The sequence below is a fragment of the Ixodes scapularis genome, unplaced genomic scaffold (genome assembly GCF_016920785.2).
Source record: "Ixodes scapularis isolate PalLabHiFi unplaced genomic scaffold, ASM1692078v2 PGA_scaffold13__105_contigs__length_92229423, whole genome shotgun sequence".
Lineage (NCBI taxonomy): Eukaryota > Metazoa > Arthropoda > Arachnida > Ixodida > Ixodidae > Ixodes > Ixodes scapularis.
This window is the reverse complement of record NW_024609839.1, coordinates 37,486,188-37,509,961: the sequence shown is the minus strand read 5'-3', so window position 1 is coordinate 37,509,961 and position 23,774 is coordinate 37,486,188. Positions and strand designations below refer to the sequence as shown.

The window sequence follows — 23,774 nt, the reverse complement described above, 5'->3', positions numbered from 1 at the left end:
GAATCATGCAGTACGAGTCGGTGATTGCCAGTGGTAAAAATGATCAAGATTTTCTTTGTATTTACTGTTTACACTGAGCCTATTTACACCAAACAACCTGCAAGTTTAAACATATTTTGAGCCATGCACTTCTTATCGCAACATTTGGTCTACTCGCAGCTGTGGTTTGAACGAGCAGACGACAGTTTGAACGAGTTTGAAAGAGAACACGACCGTTTAAACGATACCATGGCCGTTTCACCGTAAAGTCGCACTGAACGGGGTCTTCGAGTGGTCCGGACGATTTGACGTTTTTTCCGGCCTTTTGTTGGAACAAAACAAATATATCTGACAACCAGAACTATCCGTGAATTTCACCCTTAAGTGCTTTGCGCGCGAGCAATCGCGTTCCGACGGTGTCTGGATTTCCTTTCACAGCACCTAACCGCAATCTCGGGCGAACCTAGCGCACAGAAAACACGTGGGAAATGATCTTCAAACCTTTCCCGGCTTTTTGAGTAGAGGTGCATTCGAGGCGTTTTGACGAGAATGCTGGTTTTAGTATGGTTGCTTCCAAAACACCACAGGAATGCCCGTGCGGCATGGTGATTTCCGCCCACAGCCCTAGACCAAAAGTGCGTCCGACGCGCTACACCGCGGTGTAACTTAGCAGAGTTGACTTCGTGCATACTAAAGCAGAGCTCACACTTAAAAGCCGACCTACAGTACTGTCTTCTGTAGGGAAGAAAACCGATTTCCTATTTACTTTTCTCCATTCCCTCCCCACATGGTAACGGGTCTACACGTATTAAAATGATTGTGGCCATAGTTGTCTCGATTTTAGAGATGTTGTTGTTGATAAAAACTTTGTTGAACGATATATCGAATAGAAAAGTGGGATATGGAAGTAAAGTAGTAGAGAATATAGGTGGGTGCCCTTAGTCCAGGGCTCGAATTGCAGTGGTGACTACGACAGTTCTTCGTACAAGCATGTGTTCCTTGTCGGCATCCTCGCTTCGCAGTCCTGCATCCCACTCCTCTCTAAACGTTCTTCAGTTGGTTTAAGGCCTGGTATCTGCTTTCATACCCATACTAGGTGATGCACGTCGGCACATGGTGCGTTGCAGAAGGGACATCTCGGCGTGAGAAAGCGTTCTGGATACCATGTGTGAAGTTTTGCTGATGTGATGATCGCGTCCGTTCGTAATATTCTCAAGGGGTGGTTCTTCCTCTTTGTTTAGGCTTTTGTGTGGTAGTGGAAACTCCAGCCTCGCTTTACGTTGAGTCGCGAAGTAAGTTTTCGACGGCATGTCTGGTGACGAACTCTCAGGGCATGGAGGCGAGTCCCGGTTGAGAACTGCTCGGGATGCGGCATTTGCCGCCACGTTTCCTGTGTGCCCCATGTGTCCCGGGGCCCAAACGACATGTATTTCTATGATTGATTTTTGTTTTTAGGATGCCTAACGTCGGCCGTCCAAGGGTACCTCGGGCGTAATTACATGCAGGCTTTCTGCGAGTCGGTCATCATTGTGGCTCTGGAGTTGCAGTTGACGTCAAGGGCGATGGTTCTTCCGCTTGCTCCACCGAGTCCACCCGCATCAATGCAACCAAGGGATTCAAACAACGCCGCACACGACAATCGTCAAAACCTCGTCGTTCTTTCCCGCTTCTTTGACATTTTTTTTTCTCAGAAACTAAACATGTCCAGGAAATCAGGATAAAAAGGATTGTTCTACTTGGAACATGCACCACGAAATATAAAAATTTGAAGCAAAATAAAAAATACGACTGCCCCTCGTTGCTTGAATCCAAATGAAACCGCCCCCAGCTATAACTGATAAGTGATTTTCTGAAAATTTCAATGGGAAAATGGAGCGCATTTTTGTCCGTTTCCGGTTTCTGGTGCCATAGAGCCCCATGTATTCGAAAACTCCGTCGGTCATCAATTTCACAACGAACTTTTTAGAAGATCACTTATAACATTTGAATAAGGTGTCGGATCGGGTGAAACTTTGGCATCTGGTTGTAATCTCTAGCGGAACCTTTGGGCAGAGAATCAGCGTTCGGCGATGCCTAGTTTATTTTTGCGTTAAAAAAAAAATCATGTACACTTTTTTTTTGCTGGCACCCTCTAAAATAGGTTTTTTTATGCCTATACTTCGTTTCAGCTTCGGTCCGAGAGCGGCCGACGTTATAAGCCAAAGGGCCAATCAAACAGCGTAAAAAGAGCCGCGTCATGGCGTGCTCTCTGCGCTTGATAGGACTAGCCGGCGGAGGAGCGCGCACAGAGAGACGGCGAATACCGGCTGGTCCTATCAACTGCGGAGAGCACGCCATGACGTTGTGCCTCTTTCGCTGTTTGATTGGCCCTTTGGCTAATAACATCGGCCACGCTCGGACCGAAGCTGAAACGAAGTATAGAGTGACATGCTTGCTTTTTTAGCTTGCAGCGCCAATACAGCCAGCGAGCGAAAATAATAAAGTGAAAATTCAACCTAATAGGCTTGGGCTTAACAAACACTGTGCCGCTTGTGTTAGAAATATTAGTTAAGGTAAAACCCAATCTACGCGTTTTCATTTTGTCATTTATACAAATTAATAATTGCATAGATATGTGAAGTCAACTCGAAATGAATACGATTCAACCACATATATGCCTTTTTGTCGTTTTCCTTCAAGAGGCGGTGTCTTGGCAACAGTTGCTGCCGTCCATTCAGGCTTAAGAACGGCCGAAATCGGAAGACGATCTAGAAAACAGGGCGGGATCATGGCTCATACTTTCCGATCTAATGGCTCGTTCACACATGCGGATTCGCAGGCAAATCTTTGGCGAAACTGACGCCGGAAGGGGGAATCCCCTCGCCGGCGACGAATAATCGGCCGCAGGAGCAATCGGTCCGCTACCGATATTTCCCGGCTGCGGCGACGTGCACGGCGCCGCAGTCAATTGGAACGCACGGAGGAAATGGAGCTTCCGAGCGTCACATCTTGACCTATATAGAGTCGCCCGAGTTGTTGAGGTTGCCGCCGGAGTTGTCGGAGTTCCCAAGTTGCGCATGACGCCGCCTCGCTGGCGGCATTCTGCCGAAAGATCGAGACGAAATTATTCAACCCCGTTTGACGAGAGGCATCTTAGCAACGAAGACAGCGCCCACAAAGAAGATCTATATGATAAAATTGGCGTGATTGGTACGTACACACGACGTTTCCGTTTGCTCGTTCTATTAGTACTGCCTTTTTGTATCGCCGAGAGAATGTTGAGCATTGTCTCGACACTGCGTGCTAGCGTTAACTGCCAGACAAAGTCTGCGAGATATCTTTTCGAACACCACTCGAGCCAGGGTAAGTCTGCTGTGATATTCCCCAGAGACCGGAGTCGCGCGAACACAGCGAGCGGCAAGAAATGTGAACGGCGCCTTCTTTTTCCGCCTAGTACATTCGGTAGGCGGCAGGAGAAATTTCCGCAAGTGTGAGCGCGGGCTAAATGAGGTAAGGCGAAGCGAAAGCCTGCTGCATCATTTTTTGCCGATGAACGTGCTTAATCTGCAGATCGAAGTCCCCTAAGCCTCACCCATAAATCTGCCCCCTGGTCACTACCCGCATGTTTGCCGAGCTTGATTATCAAGACCCTTTTCCTATGCTCAAGATATAGTTGGGTATAATCAATGAACCGCGTTCAAATATCGTCACTCGGGGGCCTGCCAACTAACCTTGCTCCCATCACTGGGACCTCCGAGCTACATCATCAAGATTTGCGAAAGAGAGATTGAAGGAAAACGCTCGCTTTAATCATTGAAATTACACCGCAGTGAAGAAATTTCTTGGTCAGTGGCGTTGCTGGCGAACATACTTGGGTCCCACTAGTGCCAATAAGCTCGTGTAAAGCTTATTGTTCCCAGCATATTTCAAAATGTTATTGTTGCATAGCCCCGTTAACTTTGTAATACGAAGGAGTATTGGTACGTTTAACAGTAAATTATGAGTACTGTTACATTTGATTAATGTCGCAAACATTGTCAACCTTTAAACGGCGTTTCCTTTCCTATATGCGGAGCCCAAGTAGTTTAGTCTGGCGAATTAGCCAACCACCAGGGAGTTAAAGGTTATGAAACAATGAGTGGCAAGATTACGCAGGGTGCACACTTAGAGATATTTTTCAGGTCGATATGTTGAGAATTTCGAGCCTTGCGGTCGCATACTCAATCTGCGCTCGAAGTGGCGGCACGAGCTCCCGCTAGCAAAGGGGAGCGATCTACGAAGGGTCGCTATTAACGTCATTCGAAGCTGGAAGAACCATCAATGGAATTGGCATTAAAGTTTTCCGTGTGGCAGAGGTATCTCCTCCCGAAGGTCAGTTTGCAGCGAATGTCATTTCCAGTTTATTTCATTAAATGTTTTCGTGTGGTAGAAAACAATCGATGCAGTTGCCAGACGCAAAAATGAAATGCACATCTTGGTTGGAATAACCTTCAATGGATGTGACAATAAAGTTTGCCGTGCGGCACATGTGTGCTCTCCCGAAGACCAGACTCTATAGTGAATGTCATTTCCAGCTGATTTCAATAAATGTTTCCGTGTGGAATCGATGCAGTTGCCACACGCAAAAATGAAATGTACTATCCATCGAACGCGTAGCCCCGAATTTCGTACCCCTGCCGCATGGCAAAATTTGAGACGATGCAACAATTTGTTTTACTTTCAGTAAATACCGCTTAGAATGTTTCTTTGACATCCATAACATATGAAGCACGTTTTTTTCTCCACGCAATATCCGTCGCAGAACAAATTGATTAGCGAATGATGACGTCACAACATGGTGCTGTGTTCTAAACAAACCGTTGTTAGGGCCGTTGTTAGGCGCAAATGCATTGGTATTCGACGGCAGGTTAGGACTTTGTCTGATAGAACAATGAATAATGTTTGTAGTCATTATATCTTCTCAATATTTAATATGAAGACTTTCTGTCATCTCGACCGGTTTTGCCTTGTAACAGACGACGAAATGGCTTCGGGAATTCAGTGGTTCTTTCTGGTGAAGCTGGCAGTTATGTTGAAATCGTTTGTGACGAACGACTAATCTCTATTATCGGGTTCAAGTTTCCGTGGGATTTTGAACGCGAACAGTGTCCGTGTACAGCATTGATCATCCTTCGAGGTGCGCGAGCATTCGAACGTTTGTTTGTAGGAGCGAGAAGGGTGAAACGTAATGATAAGAAGACGACGACGCGGTGTGTGTCAACGTCGAAGCGCCCGCCCGCACACGTTTAAAGAAGTTATGACTGCACATAGGATTCTTCAGTACATGATGAAAGGAACTCTGTAGCAGACCTATATCTGATGTTTTTAACCAGTTCTGTTGCTATTTAGGGTCTTGCTGAAAAGGAAACAATCAGCAGAAGTTTTTGTCACTGCCATGATTACAAGCATGTATGAAACACCCTCCCATGTTGCGACCCTGCACCGCTGCACGTGACCATCTTCGTCTTCATGTCCTCCAGCTTCTCTTGGCATTATCGAGACTTTTCGGCGTTTGCGACCACCTCAGCATTTTTCTTGAACGGGCTGCCTATGGCGGGCTGCTGCGGCGTCGTTCTTCCACAGATCAACAGGTCTTTGTGCAGGGCCGTAGCACAGGCTGCTGGCACTACCTATAGGGCTTTGTTTGTTGTTAGGATGATTGTTTTAGCTTGATGCATTGCAAAAATCATGAATGAATTCCCTCCTTCTGTTAGTTCCACTCTTCAAAACCCGGATTCTCTCCAGCTAACCTAAACTTTAAAAACCTTTCAGCGGATCAAAATAATTAAAGAACCAGAAAAAGACTGAGAATTATCAGATCATGGTGGGTCTCCATGGTTTCGTCTTTTATCTGGACAAAGCGTCACGGCGATACCTTTTTCATAAACGCAAGTGACATAAAACCTCTCTCCGTTTTCAGAGTCCACAAGCTTGATATTATCTTGTCTCGCAACATGAGGCTCTTGACGATCATGTCAGACAGCATATCTGCAATGGGTGTAGCCTACTCTTACCGACGCCACCGAAGAGCTTGGACAACGAAGGGAAGGAAGCGGTGGCGCTCACTCTTTTCGATGGTATGAATGTCTCCGAGGCCTGCCCGTTCGAGTACCGGAAGATTATTAGCTCCAGGAAGAGAGCGCTCCTCACAGCTTTCAGGTCGCAGAGATTAGCTTCCGCGGCGCTTGAACCAGACCCTAAAGCTCAGGTATGGCCGATCTCCTGTTCGCAATATGTCTTCCCCATGCACGGCCGCCAGGTTTAGCTCAACAGCATAGCCCACGAACAAGCAAACCTCAGACAAGTGGCGAGCCTTACGTTGTGACGCCAAATGTAAACTTGGCGCTCACCGCTTGTCCGGAGAAAGGGGCCGAGTCATAGTTACGACTGTTCAGTTCTCGAGCCTGGTGTTCGGCGGCTCACGCCGCCATGGCTGCACTGTCCTGTTCCGTTTCACGCGCCTCGAGTCCCATGTCTTGCACCGAGATCACATCCCGCGAGGCCACCGGATCTTTGACCAAGGTATCTACATGTCCTAATCACGACAAGTTATAAAAGAAAAAATTGGATTATAATATTTTTCAAATAAAACCACTGATTAAAGAAAAGTGTCCAGAATGGATCGAAAAGCGAACGAACAAAGAGCACCTAAATTACCAAACTCAGTGGGTCCGAACATGATGGTAAACCTGAAACCGGGGTAGGAAAACGGAAAACGCAAAGGAGGACAGAAGAGCTGGCAACGTCTTGACACATCGCCCGTTTGTTTTTCTGTCTTCCTACGCCTTTTCCGTTTTCCTACCCCAATATCAGGTTTACCATTGTGTTCAGCGTACACCAGCACGCCTGCACTTGGACTATTTTTTCAGTGGGTTCATGCATGCTTGTGTCTGACATCCAGAAGGTAAGCTTGTCACGAATAAAAGCATAAACTTGACTAATAAAACATAAAATAACGTCTAATGCGGCGAATTTATGCCTAGAAACACAGACTAACAAAAAACGCACATACTTTAACGGAAGAACTACTGTTTCAAGTAGGCATGCGAAGCTCCTTTTGAAAGCACGCGGGTGTCTAGAAGTTTCTGAGGTCAAACAAACAAGATTTTCGAGTCAAATGCAACATTCCAGTCATGCAAACAATTAAAAAAAAAACACAAGCGCTAGCGGGGTTTAAGCCCTAGCCAGCAGCGTTGGAGTCGAGCACGCTGCAAATGTACCTATTCGCGTGTGGCATTACTCCCATCTTGGAAAAGACGGATCGTCCCAATGCAACATGAAATGAAATTGACAATTTAAAACAAGAAAAGAGCAAACTACAGAACCACCTAAAACACTAATTTTCTGAGTCCTATCGAGCATAGTTCAGTTCGAGTCGGACGACGTGAATCGCCTTCGGGTTGCAGAGTGCGGGGTCACAACGTTCATGTTCCGTAGGGCAAGGGCTTGCAGTTAGGTCCCTCAGATAGCGAATAACCTTGAGGCCGAAGCACCCCTTTAATAAGTTACTCGCTTCGACGATGAATTGGTGTTCAGATGCACACTTGGTTGCCGGACTGGAACTGGACGTCGTGGCAACAAACATTGTACCGGCCATCGTTAGCAAGTTGTTCGGCTTGAATCAAAAATCCGGTCGAGATGGAGGACTTCCTTCGCTCGTTAAGTGAAAAACCGAGCGTCGTCGTCCTGTTCGTCAACGTGATCGACATCACACTCTTCGTCGGTGTCGTCATAGGGTTCGACATCAAAGTCGTCGTCGAGGTTGTAGTCGAGGTTGTCGTTGAAGTCATCGTCTGGGTCGTCCTTGCGTCGCTGTCAAAGTCGTCGTCAGGGTGTCCGTCAAAGTCGTAGTCGGGATCGTCATCGATGTCGTCGTTCGAGTCGTCGCCTGTGTCATGGTGAGTGCCGTCGTAAGCCTCGTCGTCAAGGTCGAAGACACTGTTTGTCGTCGAGGCCGTAGTCGGTTGGTTGTTGACGTCGTAGCCAGGGTTTGTCTCTCGGTTCACAATCCGTTTCATCATCAGTGTCGTCGTCGATGTTGTCATCATGTTATAGTCGAGGTCATAACTAGGGGCTTAGCCGAATCCATAGTCCGGGTTGTTTTCGAGGACGCCGCCTTCACGTTCGTCCTTTTCGGAGTTATCGTGTTCACAGGTGTCACGCGTCGTGGGCATAGATTTCGTTGCTCCGCACCTCCACCATAACGTCACAAATAAAACATAAACTTGATCAATAAAACTAAAAATCATCGTTTAATGCTGCCTAATCTGGAGAACTGCTGCTCAGGGCGCAACTTCAGCCGCTGGAAACAAGAACGAAAATATTCTTAACGGCACTGTTCAAATCGAAAGATCTCGCTAGTTACAACCATTATCGACAGGGTCCCGACGCCTAAACTATACTAGAGCTTTAAAACAACACAGGTTTATAAATGATTGTTTTAGATGTTCTTTCTTTACTCCCGCAATTAAGGATTGGAATGAGCTCCCAAACGATAGTGTCACCTTAACACCTTTTGAAAATTTCATTACTGCTGCGGACATTTTAATTACTGCAGTTTATCCTTGTCCTGTTTCTATTTATGACTCTACTTTTTTTTGGACGTATGGTGTACGCACTCCTACTAAGGGTCCTTGAGTGGAGCCACGAAAACTTTCAAATAAATAATAAAAAAAAAATTCAGACAGCGATTCGGAATCAGACTCAACAACAAAAGCACTTGTTCACCATGAGTTCTTGTGAAATTTATTTGGCTGCAGGGGCTAACTCGCAGCATTGCAGCTTGCTAGACGAAATTCTCAGCTGTGAGGGAAGGATACACACTGCTGAACCGGCCAATATAGCGGGTAGTCGGCTAATCCACACTGCTCATACATTATACAAAAGACGTTATTTGCTGCGGACATAATAACTCAATTGCTTGTGAACACGCCTTAAGAATGCTCGAAGCATGTGTGCTTCATACATATTAATCTATACCCCGTTAACACGAACACCCCGCTATATCGAAACTATCTTCAGGAAAAAACTGGAAAAAAAAAACATGCATTTTTGTCTCGTTATTTGGGAAAACTCACGTTATGGATGATTGTTTTGGGGCTAACGGAGCTTTTCATATTAACGAGACGTCACTGTTCTGGCTTCCAGCACGTCGGCAGACATTTTTTTGTGTCCAATAAATGACAGGACCGTAATACAATAAAGACTCACGCTCCCGACAGCGTCTGCGGACCGCTTTTTCTATGACGTGGTGGCAGTGAGACCGCGGCTTTACGCAGACAAACGAAGTGCTGGAGCGGAGCAGACGAGAGCTCTCTTGGCTCTCTTTACACGACGCTACGTCAGAGCTTCCGCTGTTGCCAACGCACCGGCCGTTTGTTTCGTAAACGCAATCTGACCAGTTTGCCTTTGTTTAGAATTCAAAAGACCCTTTTCGATAACCAGTCCGTCTACCCTGTTCAAAGTCAAACCAAATCTACCTAAAACATTCCACCGCAAGAGGGGGCGCGTCTGTCGCATTGAGGCGAATTCTCGTTGAGCTTTAGCCTGTTTGTGGCTTGGGGCGGGTCGGGGATCTTCTCACGATGACGTCACGGGCAGGCCCTGTCTTTTAGGTGGTAGTGGTCAAACCAGACGCTCTCATGGCGGCATCTACGCAGCTTCTTCACAGCGGAAAAAGCGGACGCCTTCCAAAAGCGAAGAGCTGAAAGTGGGGAATTAATAGACCATTCTCACCGGGCACAATGACCGCCCCATCGCTGCCGCAATGCATCGAGCGAACTTCAGTCTTTCTGCACGCGCGGAAACCCCGATGGAGCTCTGCGCGTGTGGTGCACGAGACGGTACGAGCCCTCGCATGCACGGCCGTCAGGCCTCCTGTGAACAAAGGTTAGGGCGGCTGAACGCGCTGAACGCTTTGTGAGATTGGTCTATAGGGAGTATTCACAGGACGCCATATTTGTGGGTGCTCTTTAGAGCGCATGCTCGGAGCGAGGTCCCCATTAATAGGCTGCTAAGACCGGCAATCGTGAGGGTGCGGAATGCACGCGGGGAAAGAACTGTAGAAGCTTGGCGTCAGCACGCGCTCAGCAGTCGGGCACACAGCTATGGCCGCCAGTGAATACTCCTTATTCAAGCAAGGTGGTCGTTGACGCCGCCTGCGAATTCATGGGGTCAAGGGTCTGTGACATAGGCGAGATTGCTTCCTTATTGAGACCATTACATTTTATTCACACTGGCGGTTGAACCGCGTTCGCAAAGCGGCGGCGAACGCGGTTGCTTAAGGCTGCAATACAATTTCAAGCTCGTGTCATGATGAAAGCGAGCGTATCAGCTTCGCGGTTGCAATTCGAACGCCAGCAGTGAATGCAACCTTTAGATCGGTAGTATTGGAGCTGCTTAGGCTGCCACTCGATGTCTTTGACTTTTGAGTAGGGTCAATTGCCTGTGCGAGAAGGTTAAGAATAAATAAACAAAAAAGCAGCAGAAGTTGATTATTAAAAGGCAATGACGCAAAAATATCATTGCTGTTTTAAAGACAAAAGCTCACTGGCATATCTCTGCCCCGAGCCTAAAAAAAGAAAAAAAAACTATACTTTTTTGTTGCAGGTGCTCATTCGAATTATCCACGTGATGCGCTCATGCTATATAGAGCGAAAAATGCAGGAGAGGAGCAGTGGTTACGACTTATGAGAACCCTCGTACCATCGACAAAGATCTCAACATGTTCGTCGCATTCCTCTTCATACCTGTTGTGGCCGGGAACGTCTTTATGGAAGGCAGTATTCGGAATGTTCCGGAAATTACCGAAAGAGAGTCCACGTCGACAAAAACCTACACGATATTTGACCCCTGCAATACGAACAAACGTGAGACCACCTTTTCATCGATCCACGTAGACCGAACAATGTTAGGGGGAATCATTAGGTCCTTGGCAGTGACACGCCCGGTACGATGTACACTAGGCGACACTATGGAGTTTTCGTAGGCCTTTTTCCTCCTGCCGCTAAGCTCTCCCGAACGAAGACGCTACTACTGCGCGTGCGAGGAGCTGGCCTTGCCTGGAAAATCTCAGATCTCGTAGCGGGTTGCGGAGAACTTTGCGGGACAGTGGAAAGGGTCCACCAAAAACTCCCTACCGTTCGTGCAAAAGCCATATCTACAATTAATTTGCTTTTAGTTTTATTTCGAAAGGTTATTGTCGAGCTCGACGTTTTACGAGCTATACTTCGCTTCAGCTTGAGTACTGGCCACCGTCGTCCTGGCGCAGCAGGTTCTACAAGCACGAGTATGTGGCCCTGAACATTGCTTGCACTGCATGAACGCGCGTGCATGGCAAATGCACTGCATGAACGCGCGTGCAAGACGCTGAAAGCTCGGAGCTCGCGCTTCTAGCATCAGCTGCGTCTGGACCTAACGAAGTATAGGTTAGAATCCGAAGTGAGCATTTCCCACCATCATAGTAGTCTTGTATTAGAGCTCCTAGGTTTTAAGAGAAATAGAGGAAAAACTGGGAATTGCTTTTTAGCGCTACCCGCATTGTGCCGTGATGTACATACTGTATTGGCGACGTGCGCGATCGAAAGTGTCGCTGTGGTCGGCCTGCCACGATTGGCCGAATGCTGCCTATGACGTCAGCAAAGGTTTTCTCATCGACAGAAATAAGAGTAATCTACCAACTTCAATTTTGACGGCATCGGCAGTGTTGGTTTCAAAGCGGAATGATTTAAAGCTTCCACCATTCTCATTACAAACACCATCGAACTTGTTGTTCGCAAGGTAATGACGTCACGAGAGGGAACCATAGGAAGGCGCCACCAAAACACTTCGCCGCCAATAACGTCCACTATCCTTTTTCAGAATATTTCAAGCTCGCTATTTTTTTGTTTTTTTGTTTTTTTGTTTTTTTGTTTTTGTGTATCCAATGTAATTGTGCTTCCCTTCTAATAGTGAATGAGCGCATACAGTGACGTCACTAGGGTCAGTGGCACTCGGGGCGGTGACCCATCGCGACCCCCCCCCCCCCCCCCCCTTCCCCCCTTAGTGACGCCACCGAGTGAACAACGTTAGCCTTGCCTGCTAAAAACATTTTTTTAAGTAAAGCAACAATGCAAAAAAAAAAGCGGACTGATTGCTGGATCTTCGCGTCCTCCTTGATTAATGGATTTGTTAGAGAGTAGCTAGACACGCCTCGAGCTTTTCAATCCTCCAATCTTTTGAAACTTAAAGTCCGGGCTCGTCGGGGCCGGTCGTGCTCATCCGCTCCTTCACGGGAATCGTTTCACACCTGCCAGCGAAGGCTCGAGTACGATTAAGAAAGTTTCTCCAAGATGCCCTCAGAAGCGTCGGAACAATTCAGGGGATAAGGAGGGGGGAGGGGGGGGGGGGCACAGCCAGTGGGGAGGCTTATTGAGTTTCAGACCCCTTTCCCGAAATCCAGCCGACTGTACAATATACACATGCATTTTGACTCCCATTCTCCTCCTCCGCACACCAAGTCAGACATTCCAGCCACCACAGTCAGAAGATATCAATGATTGGGGGTTGGAGCGAAACGGCTGGCCAATAGGCTGTGGGTTGGGCTCAAGGCTGCCGCGCTGAGGACGTGCAGGCATAGTCGGCCTAGTCGATAGAGCCTCTTGCAACGTCGTAAGCTCAGGCTCCGAATGCGATCGGCTTTACCAATGGACCTGGGCCGTTTATTCTAAGGCGTCGGGAAACTCAACTCGCGCCGGCGTAGAACGTTGGTCGTCGTCGACTTTGCCACGCCCCGTCATAGAATCCAGCACAGTAAAATCAAAGCAACGGCTCAAAAAAAAAATCACCACAATAAAAAAAAAAAAGAAAAGAAATGTCGTGTTTGTCAAAGTTTCTGCTGGCTCGCTTTACGGATTTAATGCACTCGCGTTTCGCAGCAGCCTTCCACGTTCCCTTACTTATAGCTCCGAAGGAAGTAGCGGATGATTCCTAATTTACGCTGTTTACGAGTTTGAAACAGTAGCGCACTCCGAATAAACATTCGGGCTTCGAACTCGTTATCATTGTACACCGCTTCTACATTTGGCATCCGTTGTTTCGAGCGGGTACGGCTGCCGGTGAGCACGTGATCATACAGAGCTCATACACGAAGTCGTCCTGAAGTTTAATTAACTCTAACTTTGATGCGTCCATCGAGCTTCAAACTTTCGCACCCCGTGAAGGCACGCCCATCTTATTAAGCCTACGAAGCTTCTCGGGGGTAGCAAGCAGAGCCGCCCACGTACTTACGGAGTCGCCTAATCGAGCTCAGCGCTCGCGGATTTTAAAGATACTTTTTTTATTTGTCATCTCTTTCGCTGAGTAAAAACGTTTTTTTGAAAGATTACTGATCGTTTATGGAGTGATCACGTTATATAGCCCACATAAAAAACGTTCTGGCGGCTCTTGCCGACCGCATATCACAAAATGCTTACAGGTGATGCCACAGCTGGCGCGTATTCAACACACTGCGTCGCCACTGGATGCTGATTTGTTTTTGCCCCATCGAATTAAAATAGGATGCGATAATCATTCGTGGATACCATTTGTTCTCCAAGTAGCCCGAACCATTCGAGAGATTATAACATAATTTAAGAAACTCAAACAGGCTGAGTGAATCTGCCTTCTCCACTTTCCCCCGAAACCTTGTAAAAAACACACACACAAAAAAAACGTGAAATTTGAGCGTAACCGACGGTACGAGCCAAGGGCCCAATCAAGTAGTGCCGAAAGCGCAACGTCACGGCGTCCGCCTAAAGCCCCTCGATATGTTTGCGTTTGTCGTGCAAGTAGCGTCAAATGCGCGAGTGCACGAGACCCGTATCTCGAGCGGCCCTTGGAAGCGAATGGCGGCGCAGCACTGAAGTGAGCGGTCCTAAGAAGCGAATGGCGGCGGAGCACCCGCTCGTGGCACTAGTCTCGCGCGGTTCCACAACAATGGTTGGTGGTACTTGTAAAAAACGCTTTTATCAAGGGGCTTTACGTCCGCCGTCCGCCACCCGCCATCTCTCTGCGCGCGCTCAACACCTTATTCATTCAATCAAGCGCAGAGAGTTGGCAGTAACATCAAGGTTCGAGTCCGTATGTATTGGCGTGTTTTTTTTTTTTTTTTTTCCCTAGGCGGAACATATACAAGACTGGCGGTTTTTTTTTATGTTTGCATTTCTAGCAAAGTTCTCTTGGGTCGTTTACTTCGTATCTCTGACCGTTTGTCATAAATTAACAATCGGTGTAGCGCACCGCTGTCGAACCGCCGGCGGATGTTTCAAAAGTCCCTCTTCTTTGAACCTTGATAAGTAATGTCTGCTTCACGCCCCTTTATTTTTCAGCTGGAAATCGAACGACAAACTGTTCCCAGAAAAAAAGGAGGGAGAACAGCAACAGCGGTGAATATGAAATTTATATTCGCGACGATCCAGTAAATGTAACGTGTGACATGCACTCCGATGGCGGCGGATGGACAGTAAGTGTCTCCTCAAAACGCAGCAAACACAAAACGCCTTTTTAAAGATAACTTTGCGCACTTTATTTTGTTAAGCAGACAAGGTCATTGAAAAGGGCAACGCTAAATTTTTAAAGTGGTGTCAATAACCGATTGTGTTAATGCACCACCGCTCATAGCACGTAAATTGGAGGCTCGATCTGCAGAAGCCCGGGATCCTGGATTTAGCCGTCACCTCAGCCTGTTCAATCTGGATAATCATCACACCTGCACGAGGTCGTGAATTACTATCCGCTGCGTGGTGCACTTTAAAAGCCATAAATTAGCATTCGTACTGCACTAGAAACATTTCTCATCTACGGAGTGAAACAATTTTGCCATGATCTGGCAGACCAATCAAAGACTGTTCAAACGTCGCGACTAAAATGTTATGTTTTTGCAAGGATATGCAGCGTGTCCCTTTTATTTCGGTCATCCTCTCAAAAGTAAAAAAAAAAGCTTTTTTTTATTTTTGAATACTTTGATTCCACTATGCAATCATTGTAACGAATGAGCAGGTTTCGCAATTATTTGCTGAGCTTAAAGCTTGAATCCGAGTAAATGTGCCAACGACGTTTTTCCCCGGTCAAGATTCACTAAATAGAGCTTCTGTAGTGCCATCTTATACAACGTCAACAAAACCAACCCCCTTTTTTCTGTTTTCCTAACGAACGAATAAAGGCGCGTGTTTACACCTCTTCTCGTCAGAAGTTGACTGCCGGCCGCCGGCATAAACGATGCCGACTGGTTGTGATGTTCGCACACGATCGAACCGGAGCGTTGAAAGTGTTTTAATCCGACACAGAAACCTCAAGACCATCGGAGAACGAAAATTAACTTTGAGCCAATTGGTAAAGATGATTTGAAGAACACGAAACAATAAAACACGTAGGCACGGAGACAGTACAGTAACAGTGAACTATAGTTCACTGTAGTAGAGTTCTCTCAACTAGCAACCGAAATTTAATGATGCCATCGATGCCACCCTCAATGCGTCAGCCCTTCCCGTCACTTAACCTAAAAATTCCCAGGAAAAAGGAAGGAAACGTTCGGAATGAAGATTAAAACCCCCAAAAAGGAAACAAAAATAGAAAAAAAAAACGTCCGAAGACATTTAAGCATTTCTTATGAGTTGTGAATGCGAAAGCATTATTGTCCGCTACCTTAGTTCGTCTGCGATGTACTGGCGCGGACAGCCACGTTTCGCTACTGCCAAGGTTGCGGCCGCCGACTTCTGGCGCCGCCATGTTCCTCGGCACAGAGAGGGGCAGAAGCAGCCGCAGCCGCCAGCACCGGCAACAACTGGTGAATTACAGGGGTTACCAACCCCACCCCTGCCCCTACCAGGGCCACCCGTAACTGCGCCTCAGTCGCCTCCTTCGCTGTCTCCAGCGACAGCCTTGTTGCCCACCCCCCCCGACCCCAATGCACACCGGTGTCCAAGGACTAAAAGAGTATCTCCACGCACCGGAGGGAATCCCCCTCCACCTAGACCTTGTGCTTTCCGACGCCAGACCTCAGTGGGTTATGATCGACCACCACCCCACCTTGGTGATCGTGCAAGATGTGGTGGCCGAAAATGACATTTTGGCCCAGGCACTCAATGCCGCCGGCATTGTCCCGCAGCTCCAGCCCCAACCGGACCCCCAGCAGCCCCAGCTTGACACCGAAGAAGAGGTCGACACCCACCAAATTGGGGCGGACCGTATCCTACGATACCTCGAGGCGCACCAGCCCCCCGTCCCCCCTCAAGTGGTCCAGCCTGGAGCCGCTGACGACAACGGGCAAGAGGACGAGGACCTCTCCGAGGAAGACTCCCGCAGACAACCAGCCAGGCAGGCAGGACCACCCCATCCTCCGGTCCGCCCATCCAAGCCCCCACCCCAAGTACAGTGGAACAGGGTGAGCCAAGTTTTCGGGTACTACCCGCCATGCGATCCCGCCGCGCTCCAGTTTAAGTGCACACGGAGCACCGTCGTGAACAGCCGCCCCTCCCCCCCCCCCCGCCCACGCAAGTCCCTGTTTTAAGGGAAGCAGTTAAATCGATGCTCCAATCCGGCGTTCTCAAGAAGACCGTTCGCGGCAGATACCTCAGCCCAATCCGGCTAGCCCCGAAGAGCGCGACAGAGAGCCGCTTCATCCTCAATGCAGCCGCCCTCACGCCCCACATGCAAGCTCCGAAATTTCATTTAAAGTCCTTGCCTGTGGCAATCTTGGAGAACCCCCTGCCCAAGAAACCTTTTTTCACCAAGATCGACCTCTCCGAGGCTTACTACCATTTTTCTTTAAGCGAACAAACCCAGAAACTCACCACTTTTAAACTCGACAACGAGTACTACTGTTTTACCCGCCTCCCCTTCGGGTTGAGGCCGGGTCCTTTCGTCATGCAGCAACTTGCAACTGCGTTGACACGCCACTTACGCGCGGTCGGGGTGTGGGCCTGGAGCCACTTGGACAATTTTTTGTTAGCAAACCCCGACCCCGCATTTCTTGCCCGCGTCACACGTGACTTTGTTCGTGACCTGCAATCCTGTGGAATTTGTGTGAACCCCAAGGACACAAAAACTGAGCCCGTTCGCAACATTACTTTCCTCGGGTTCCTCCTGGAAGGAGACGACGAGATGATCGGCCACACCGGCCCCAGGAAGCAAGACCTGGCAAAGATCCTCCAACAACTCAAGAACCCGTTACCACTGAAGACAGTAGAGCGCTATGTCGGGCACCTCGTTTTTTATTTTTCGGTATACAGAGGACATTACCACATGCTAGGCCCGCTTTTTCGCCTTCTACATAAACCAAGAAACCTCCCAGAAGGTTACGTCGACACCCTCCACCAAGTCTGGTTGACCTTACCACACCGCACCCCATGGAGAATCCGTTCTCCAACGACCACCATTGCCTCAGACGCGAGCCCAACAGGGATGGGACTGGCAACCGCCCAAGGGAACTTGGCCATCATCACAAGACCAGCATCCGACATCTACCTCCGCGAGGCAAAAGCTTTGGCACTCGCGGCCCTGGTCTGCCCCGACCACTCGATCATCCTCTGCGACAATCAAGCGGTCGTTCAGGCCATCACCAGGGGGCACGGGAGGTCTCTGCCGTGGCAGCTCGCCACGGCGATTTCTGTATTGTTTGTCAATAAAAGCCTATGGGCTCGATGGATCCCTACTCTCGCCAACCCTGCCGACGCTCCCTCACGGTTCACACGCACATGGTCCCAAAACCGACCAATGAGGGGGCGCCGCCAGGGGGCACTCCCGGCGTGCCTATAAAAGCACCGGGAGTCTGAGAGGGGGGATCAGTCGAGAGCCAACCGGCAAAGGGTATCAAAAGTGACAAACAATACAGAAATCGCCGTGGCGAGCTGCCACGGCAGAGACCTCCCGTGCCCCTGGTGATGGCCTGAACGACCGCTTGATTGTCGCAGAGGATGATCGAGTGGTCGGGGCAGACCAGGGCCGCGAGTGCCAAAGCTTTTGCCTCGCGGAGGTAGATGTCGGATGCTGGTCTTGTGATGATGGCCAAGTTCCCTTGGGCGGTTGCCAGTCCCATCCCTGTTGGGCTCGCGTCTGAGGCAATGGTGGTCGTTGGAGAACGGATTCTCCATGGGGTGCGGTGTGGTAAGGTCAACCAGACTTGGTGGAGGGTGTCGACGTAACCTTCTGGGAGGTTTCTTGGTTTATGTAGAAGGCGAAAAAGCGGGCCTAGCATGTGGTAATGTCCTCTGTATACCGAAAAATAAAAAAACGAGGTGCCCGACATAGCGCTCTACTGTCTTCAGTGGTAACGGGTTCTTGAGTTGTTGGAGGATCTTTGCCAGGTCTTGCTTCCTGGGGCCGGTGTGGCCGATCATCTCGTCGTCTCCTTCCAGGAGGAACCCGAGGAAAGTAATGTTGCGAACGGGCTCAGTTTTTGTGTCCTTGGGGTTCACACAAATTCCACAGGATTGCAGGTCACGAACAAAGTCACGTGTGACGCGGGCAAGAAATGCGGGGTCGGGGTTTGCTAACAAAAAATTGTCCAAGCGGCTCCAGGCCCACACCCCGACCGCGCGTAAGTGGCGTGTCAACGCAGTTGCAAGTTGCTGCATGACGAAAGGACCCGGCCTCAACCCGAAGGGGAGGCGGGTAAAACAGTAGTACTCGTTGTCGAGTTTAAAAGTGGTGAGTTTCTGGGTTTGTTCGCTTAAAGAAAAATGGTAGTAAGCCTCGGAGAGGTCGATCTTGGTGAAAAAAGGTTTCTTGGGCAGGGGGTTCTCCAAGATTGCCACAGGCAAGGGCTTTAAATGAAATTTCGGAGCTTGCATGTGGGGCGTGAGGGCGGCTGCATTGAGGATGAAGCGGCTCTCTGTCACGCTCTTCGGGGCTAGCTGGATTGGGCTGAGGTATCTGCCGCGAACGGTCTTCTTGAGAACGCCGGATTGGAGCATCGATTTAACTGCTTCCCTTAAAACAGGGACTTGCGTGGGCGGGGGGGGGGGGGGGCGGCTGTTCACGACGGTGCTCCGTGTGCACTTAAACTGGAGCGCGGCGGGATCGCATGGCGGGTAGTACCCGAAAACTTGGCTCACCCTGTTCCACTGGACTTGGGGTGGGGGCTTGGATGGGCAGACCGGAGGATGGGGTGGTCCTGCCTGCCTGGCTGGTTGTCTGCGGGAGTCTTCCTCGGAGAGGTCCTCGTCCTCTTGCCCGTTGTCGTCAGCGGCTCCAGGCTGGCCCGCTTGAGGGGGGACGGGGGGCTGGTGCGCCTCGAGGTATCGTAGGATACGGTCCGCCCCAATTTGGTGGGTGTCGACCTCTTCTTCGGTGTCAAGCTGGGGCTGCTGGGGGTCCGGTTGGGGCTGGAGCTGCGGGACAATGCCGGCGGCATTGAGTGCCTGGGCCAAAATGTCATTTTCGGCCACCACATCTTGCACGATCACCAAGGTGGGGTGGTGGTCGATCATAACCCACTGAGGTCTGGGGTCGGAAAGCACAAGGTCTAGGTGGAGGGGGATTCCCTCTGGTGCGTGGAGATACTCTTTTAGTCCTTGGACACCGGTGTGCATTGGGGTCGGGGGGGTGGGCAACAAGGCTGTCGCTGGAGACAGCGAAGCCTTGTTGCCCACCCCCCAGACATTACTTTCCTCGGGTTCCTCCTGGAAGGAGACGACGAGATGATCGGCCACACCGGCCCCAGGAAGCAAGACCTGGCAAAGATCCTCCAACAACTCAAGAACCCGTTACCACTGAAGACAGTAGAGCGCTTTGTCGGGCACGTTGGCTCCAGGGAGGCGTTTTTTTACAGGAGACAAAGGCTTTACACGGGCACGTAGCCAGGATTTTGTTTTCGGGGGGGGGGGGGGGGGGGGCGCCTATGACAAAACGCTGTATGAGGGGGAGGGGGAGAGAAGGTCCCAGCAAAATCGAAGATTTCGGGGAGGGGGGCCCGGGCCTCATGGGCAGCCCCCCTGGCTACGTGCCTGGCTGTACAGCGGCGCTGCTCTGTCGTCCGGTATAAAAAGTCATGGCCCTCCTGGCTTAGTTTTGTATTTGTGCTTTCTTGCGTTGCCTTCTAAGATCCTCTCCCCCGTCCCCTCCCCCGGACCAGTTGCTCACAAAGGGCTGCCGGCAGACACCACTGCTGCCGGCAGTGGATAACTGTATAAGCAGCACCTTACCGTGAAGTCCAAAGCCCTCAGACAAGGGAGGTCTATCACCGCGAAAACAAGGCTAGAGAAGTTGTGTTTGGAGAGTCGTGTTTAAGATTAATGTGTGACGAAAAACAAACCAGCTTACCATTTCTAAGTAACCATGCGTACCGTACAATTAAATACAGTGGAAGTCAATAACCACGAGGGCTTTGTTTTTGGGTGTTTCCATGAGAGTTGAAATATGATGGTCCGGATCATATTTTGTATGTTTCTGTAAAATATATAGTATATGAAAGTCATGTCAAGCACTCAGCTATACATAAAAGGTGTTTCACAAAATGCGTGCCAACTCCTTCTTGTGAAATGTACGGAATGCACAGAAAAAAGATTGATGTAATACTGGTTCGTGCCATAGGGCAAATTTAGGGGGGAAGATAAGCGTTTGATATTACTAAGTTAATCTGTACTTTTAGTAACAACCTTTATAATTCATTAATTTAAAGGTATTTCAATTAGAAACGTAGTGGGCATAACTGAAAAATGTTAAAGCCACCCACATTATAAAGATAAGGAATGCGGAGCCTTTTACGGCGCTCTGTAAAAACGCTCAATTTGGTCGTGTTTTGAAACGGGAGGAAGTCGTCGAAGGAAACGCAAGGAAACGAAACTATGAAGATAAACGAGGGACACAGTAACTTTTTAAGGCATACAAGAGAGCACCACCGCTGTACAGCCTCTGTCAGTTCTAGAAAATGTCTCATTGCAGACGACGTCGTGCGACAAAGTCTCTTTAACGAAGACCGTTAGCTCATATTTGAGTGAAGGTGTGTTGTCGTTTTTCACTCAAATGTTTTGCCGTGACTAGTTAGTTCAAGTCATTGTAAATTGATTTAAAGAAAGTACATACTTGAATTTTTTTTATAATATTAAAGAGCAATTTTGACAAGTTATGTGAAATTAGCAGAGTTTCTGCATTAATAGCAAAATCAAAATGAATGCTAATCAAAGTTTTCTTACATATGCGTAACATGCATTCAAAGGTAACCATTTCGATATATTTTACGTCGTTTTGCACGAAGTAGTTCTTTGGTAAATATTTTGTAAATGTGTCTCTAAAACGTGTTTGTTTTATGTGTTTCGTAACTCCTTTTTCTTTCGTGGAACTCTTTCATTTTATCTTTTAATGTTCAGTGTACAGGTCGTAAACCTTTCATAAAATAAATCGAAAAAGTTTATACTACGTGCATGCTTCGGTGTGAAGTTTAGGGCTGTGCAATTTATCATAACAAGACCTTCCTCACGCCTCAAGCTTCGAAATTTTATATCTACGGAAGAAAATTAGCTGCGGCAATCACACTTATCTGAATGCGCCTCCCAAGAACATTGCTTTCACATGTATAAGTTTTTACATAAACATAACAAATATGACGCAGAACATAATTGTATGATCTGACGTAAAAACACCCCGTTGGAACAAAAAAAAAATCCGCTTCCTTTTGGAATATTCCTCATTTGCCCCTTTATGTGGAGAATTATGAAATATAAAGGCGCATTTAAGATTATATCTGGGCGGATTCAGGCAACGAGGCGCTGTCGAATTTTTTTAAATTTTGCTTCAAATGTTTATATTTCCTGGCGCATGTTCCAAGAAAAACAATCCTTTTTATTTTAATGTCCTGACATGTTTAGTTTCTGAGAAAAAAAAAATCTTCAAGAAGCGGGAAAGAATCGGGAATGAACGACGAGGTTTTGACGATTGTCGTGTGCGGCGTTTTAGAGCGCAACTTTTAGGAGCCCGTTTCCGGCTTGAGCGGCGTCGGCGTCGCCGTCGCCGTCCACGTAACCCTAAGGTCACGTAACCCCCCCAGATCACGTTACCCCCAGGTCACGCGACTTCCCAGGTCAGGTGACCCCCAGAAAACCTGACCCCCCAGGTCACGTGGCCCCCCAGCAGTACGAGGGAGGTGGAGGAGGGAGGGAGGGGAGAGGAGGAGGCGAGGGGAGGAGACAGAAGGATCAGGAGGAGGTGAAGGAGAAGGAGAGGGTGGAGGAGGAGGATGTGGGGAGGAGGAGTAGCAGGCAGGATCACGAGAAAGGAGGAGGGGTATACCCTCCCCTCAGTACCCTTCCCTCCTCCTCCTCCAGAGCTGCGCTCCAATTCGGCGTTACAGGGAGCTGTATACGGCTTTCATTTTTTTGGATTACACTCAACCTCAAAGTATTCAAAAGAGAGCGTCTATATTTTTCAATGTAATATACATGCAAGTAGGCAAGACGACATTATAACGACTATTTATTATTCGTCGTTCCAATTTGTGTATAAATCCCCAAATCTGCCTCCGCGAACAACTGTGACCTAAATTGCGGATTTTTTTTTTTTTGAGTCGACTATGTTTAGTATTGCTTTTAAAATAATACCACTCGTAGAAACTTCCATTTCCTTCCAAATTAAGAAACTTTGTGTTTTTATCATGTACGAGTACTGAGAAATAAATAATAAAACCGAGGTTTTCACTTTCTGTTCAATTTCAGCACGCTGTCTATATATATAAAAAAAAACATTTTTTAATATTTTTTTTCGCGTCGCGTTTTTTCGCATTCTTTTTTTACCCAGAATACATTCCGTTAGAGACATATACACTGGTTCTGAGTTTTAAGCCTCTCAATATCATAAAAAAGAGCAAATGCCGATGGTGGGTTTTAGCGATTGTCCGTGAGTGGCGTTTTTAATCGCTCTTAATCTCAAAATATTCAGCAGAGAGAGTCTATATTTTTTTAATGTGATATATATGCACGTAGGTAAGACATTATAACTACTATTTATTATTCGTTCATTTAATTTTTTCTTTCATTTCCGAAACATGCCTTCGCAAACAACTGTGACTTAAACTACGATTTTTTTTAGTCGACGGTTTAGTTCTGTTCTTAAAATATTACCACGTGTAGAACCTTTCATTGCCTTCCACATTGTCCAAATTTTGTTTCTTAATCACGTACGAGTACTGAGAAATAAATTATGAAACAAAGGATTTCACGTTTTGTTCAATTTCACAATGCTGTACAAAAGAAACTATTTTGTTTAATATTTCTCGCGTGGCGTTTTTTTACACCCGTCTTTTAGCCAGAATGCATTCCGCTAGAGGTATATGCACTAGTTTTTAGTTTTAAGCCTCTAAATAATGCTAAAAAAGTGAAAGCCGCTTACAACTCCCTGTAACGCCGAATTAGAGCGCAGCTCTTGAGGAGGAGGAGGGAAGGGCACTGGGGGGGGGGGTTAAACTAACCAGGGGGGGTCCGTGACCTTGGGAGGTCACGTGACACCCAATGCCGAGGATGTCATCACTGACGTCACTGATGACGTCATCAGTGACGATGACGATGCGGGTACCGATGACGTCATCAGTGACGTCACTGATGACTTCACCAGTGATGATGACGATGACGATGCGAAAGTCGGTGACGTCATCAGTGACGTCGCTGATGACGTCATCAGTGATGATGAAGATGACGATGCGGATGCCGGTGACGACATCAGTAACGTCCCTAATGACGTCATAAGTGATGATGACGATGACGATGCGGATGCAGGTGACGTCATCAGTGATGATGACGATGACGATGTGGATGCCGGTGACGTCATCACTG

At 48.1% G+C, this 23,774-nt stretch overlaps 1 protein-coding gene across 1 annotated transcript in view; it reads left to right on the top strand.

Annotated features, from left to right (window-relative positions):
• The first annotated feature begins 5,335 nt into the window (after positions 1-5,335).
• Positions 5,336-23,774, top strand: part of LOC115310031 (ficolin-2-like) — a 75,203-nt gene continuing 56,764 nt past the window's right edge. The window contains exons 1-3 of the mRNA XM_040211975.1: positions 5,336-5,347; positions 10,649-10,865; positions 14,343-14,476. Of these exons, the coding sequence (XP_040067909.1) occupies positions 10,721-10,865; positions 14,343-14,476 (279 nt within the window). The 5' untranslated portion in view covers positions 5,336-5,347; positions 10,649-10,720. The remainder of the gene's footprint in view (positions 5,348-10,648; positions 10,866-14,342; positions 14,477-23,774) is intronic.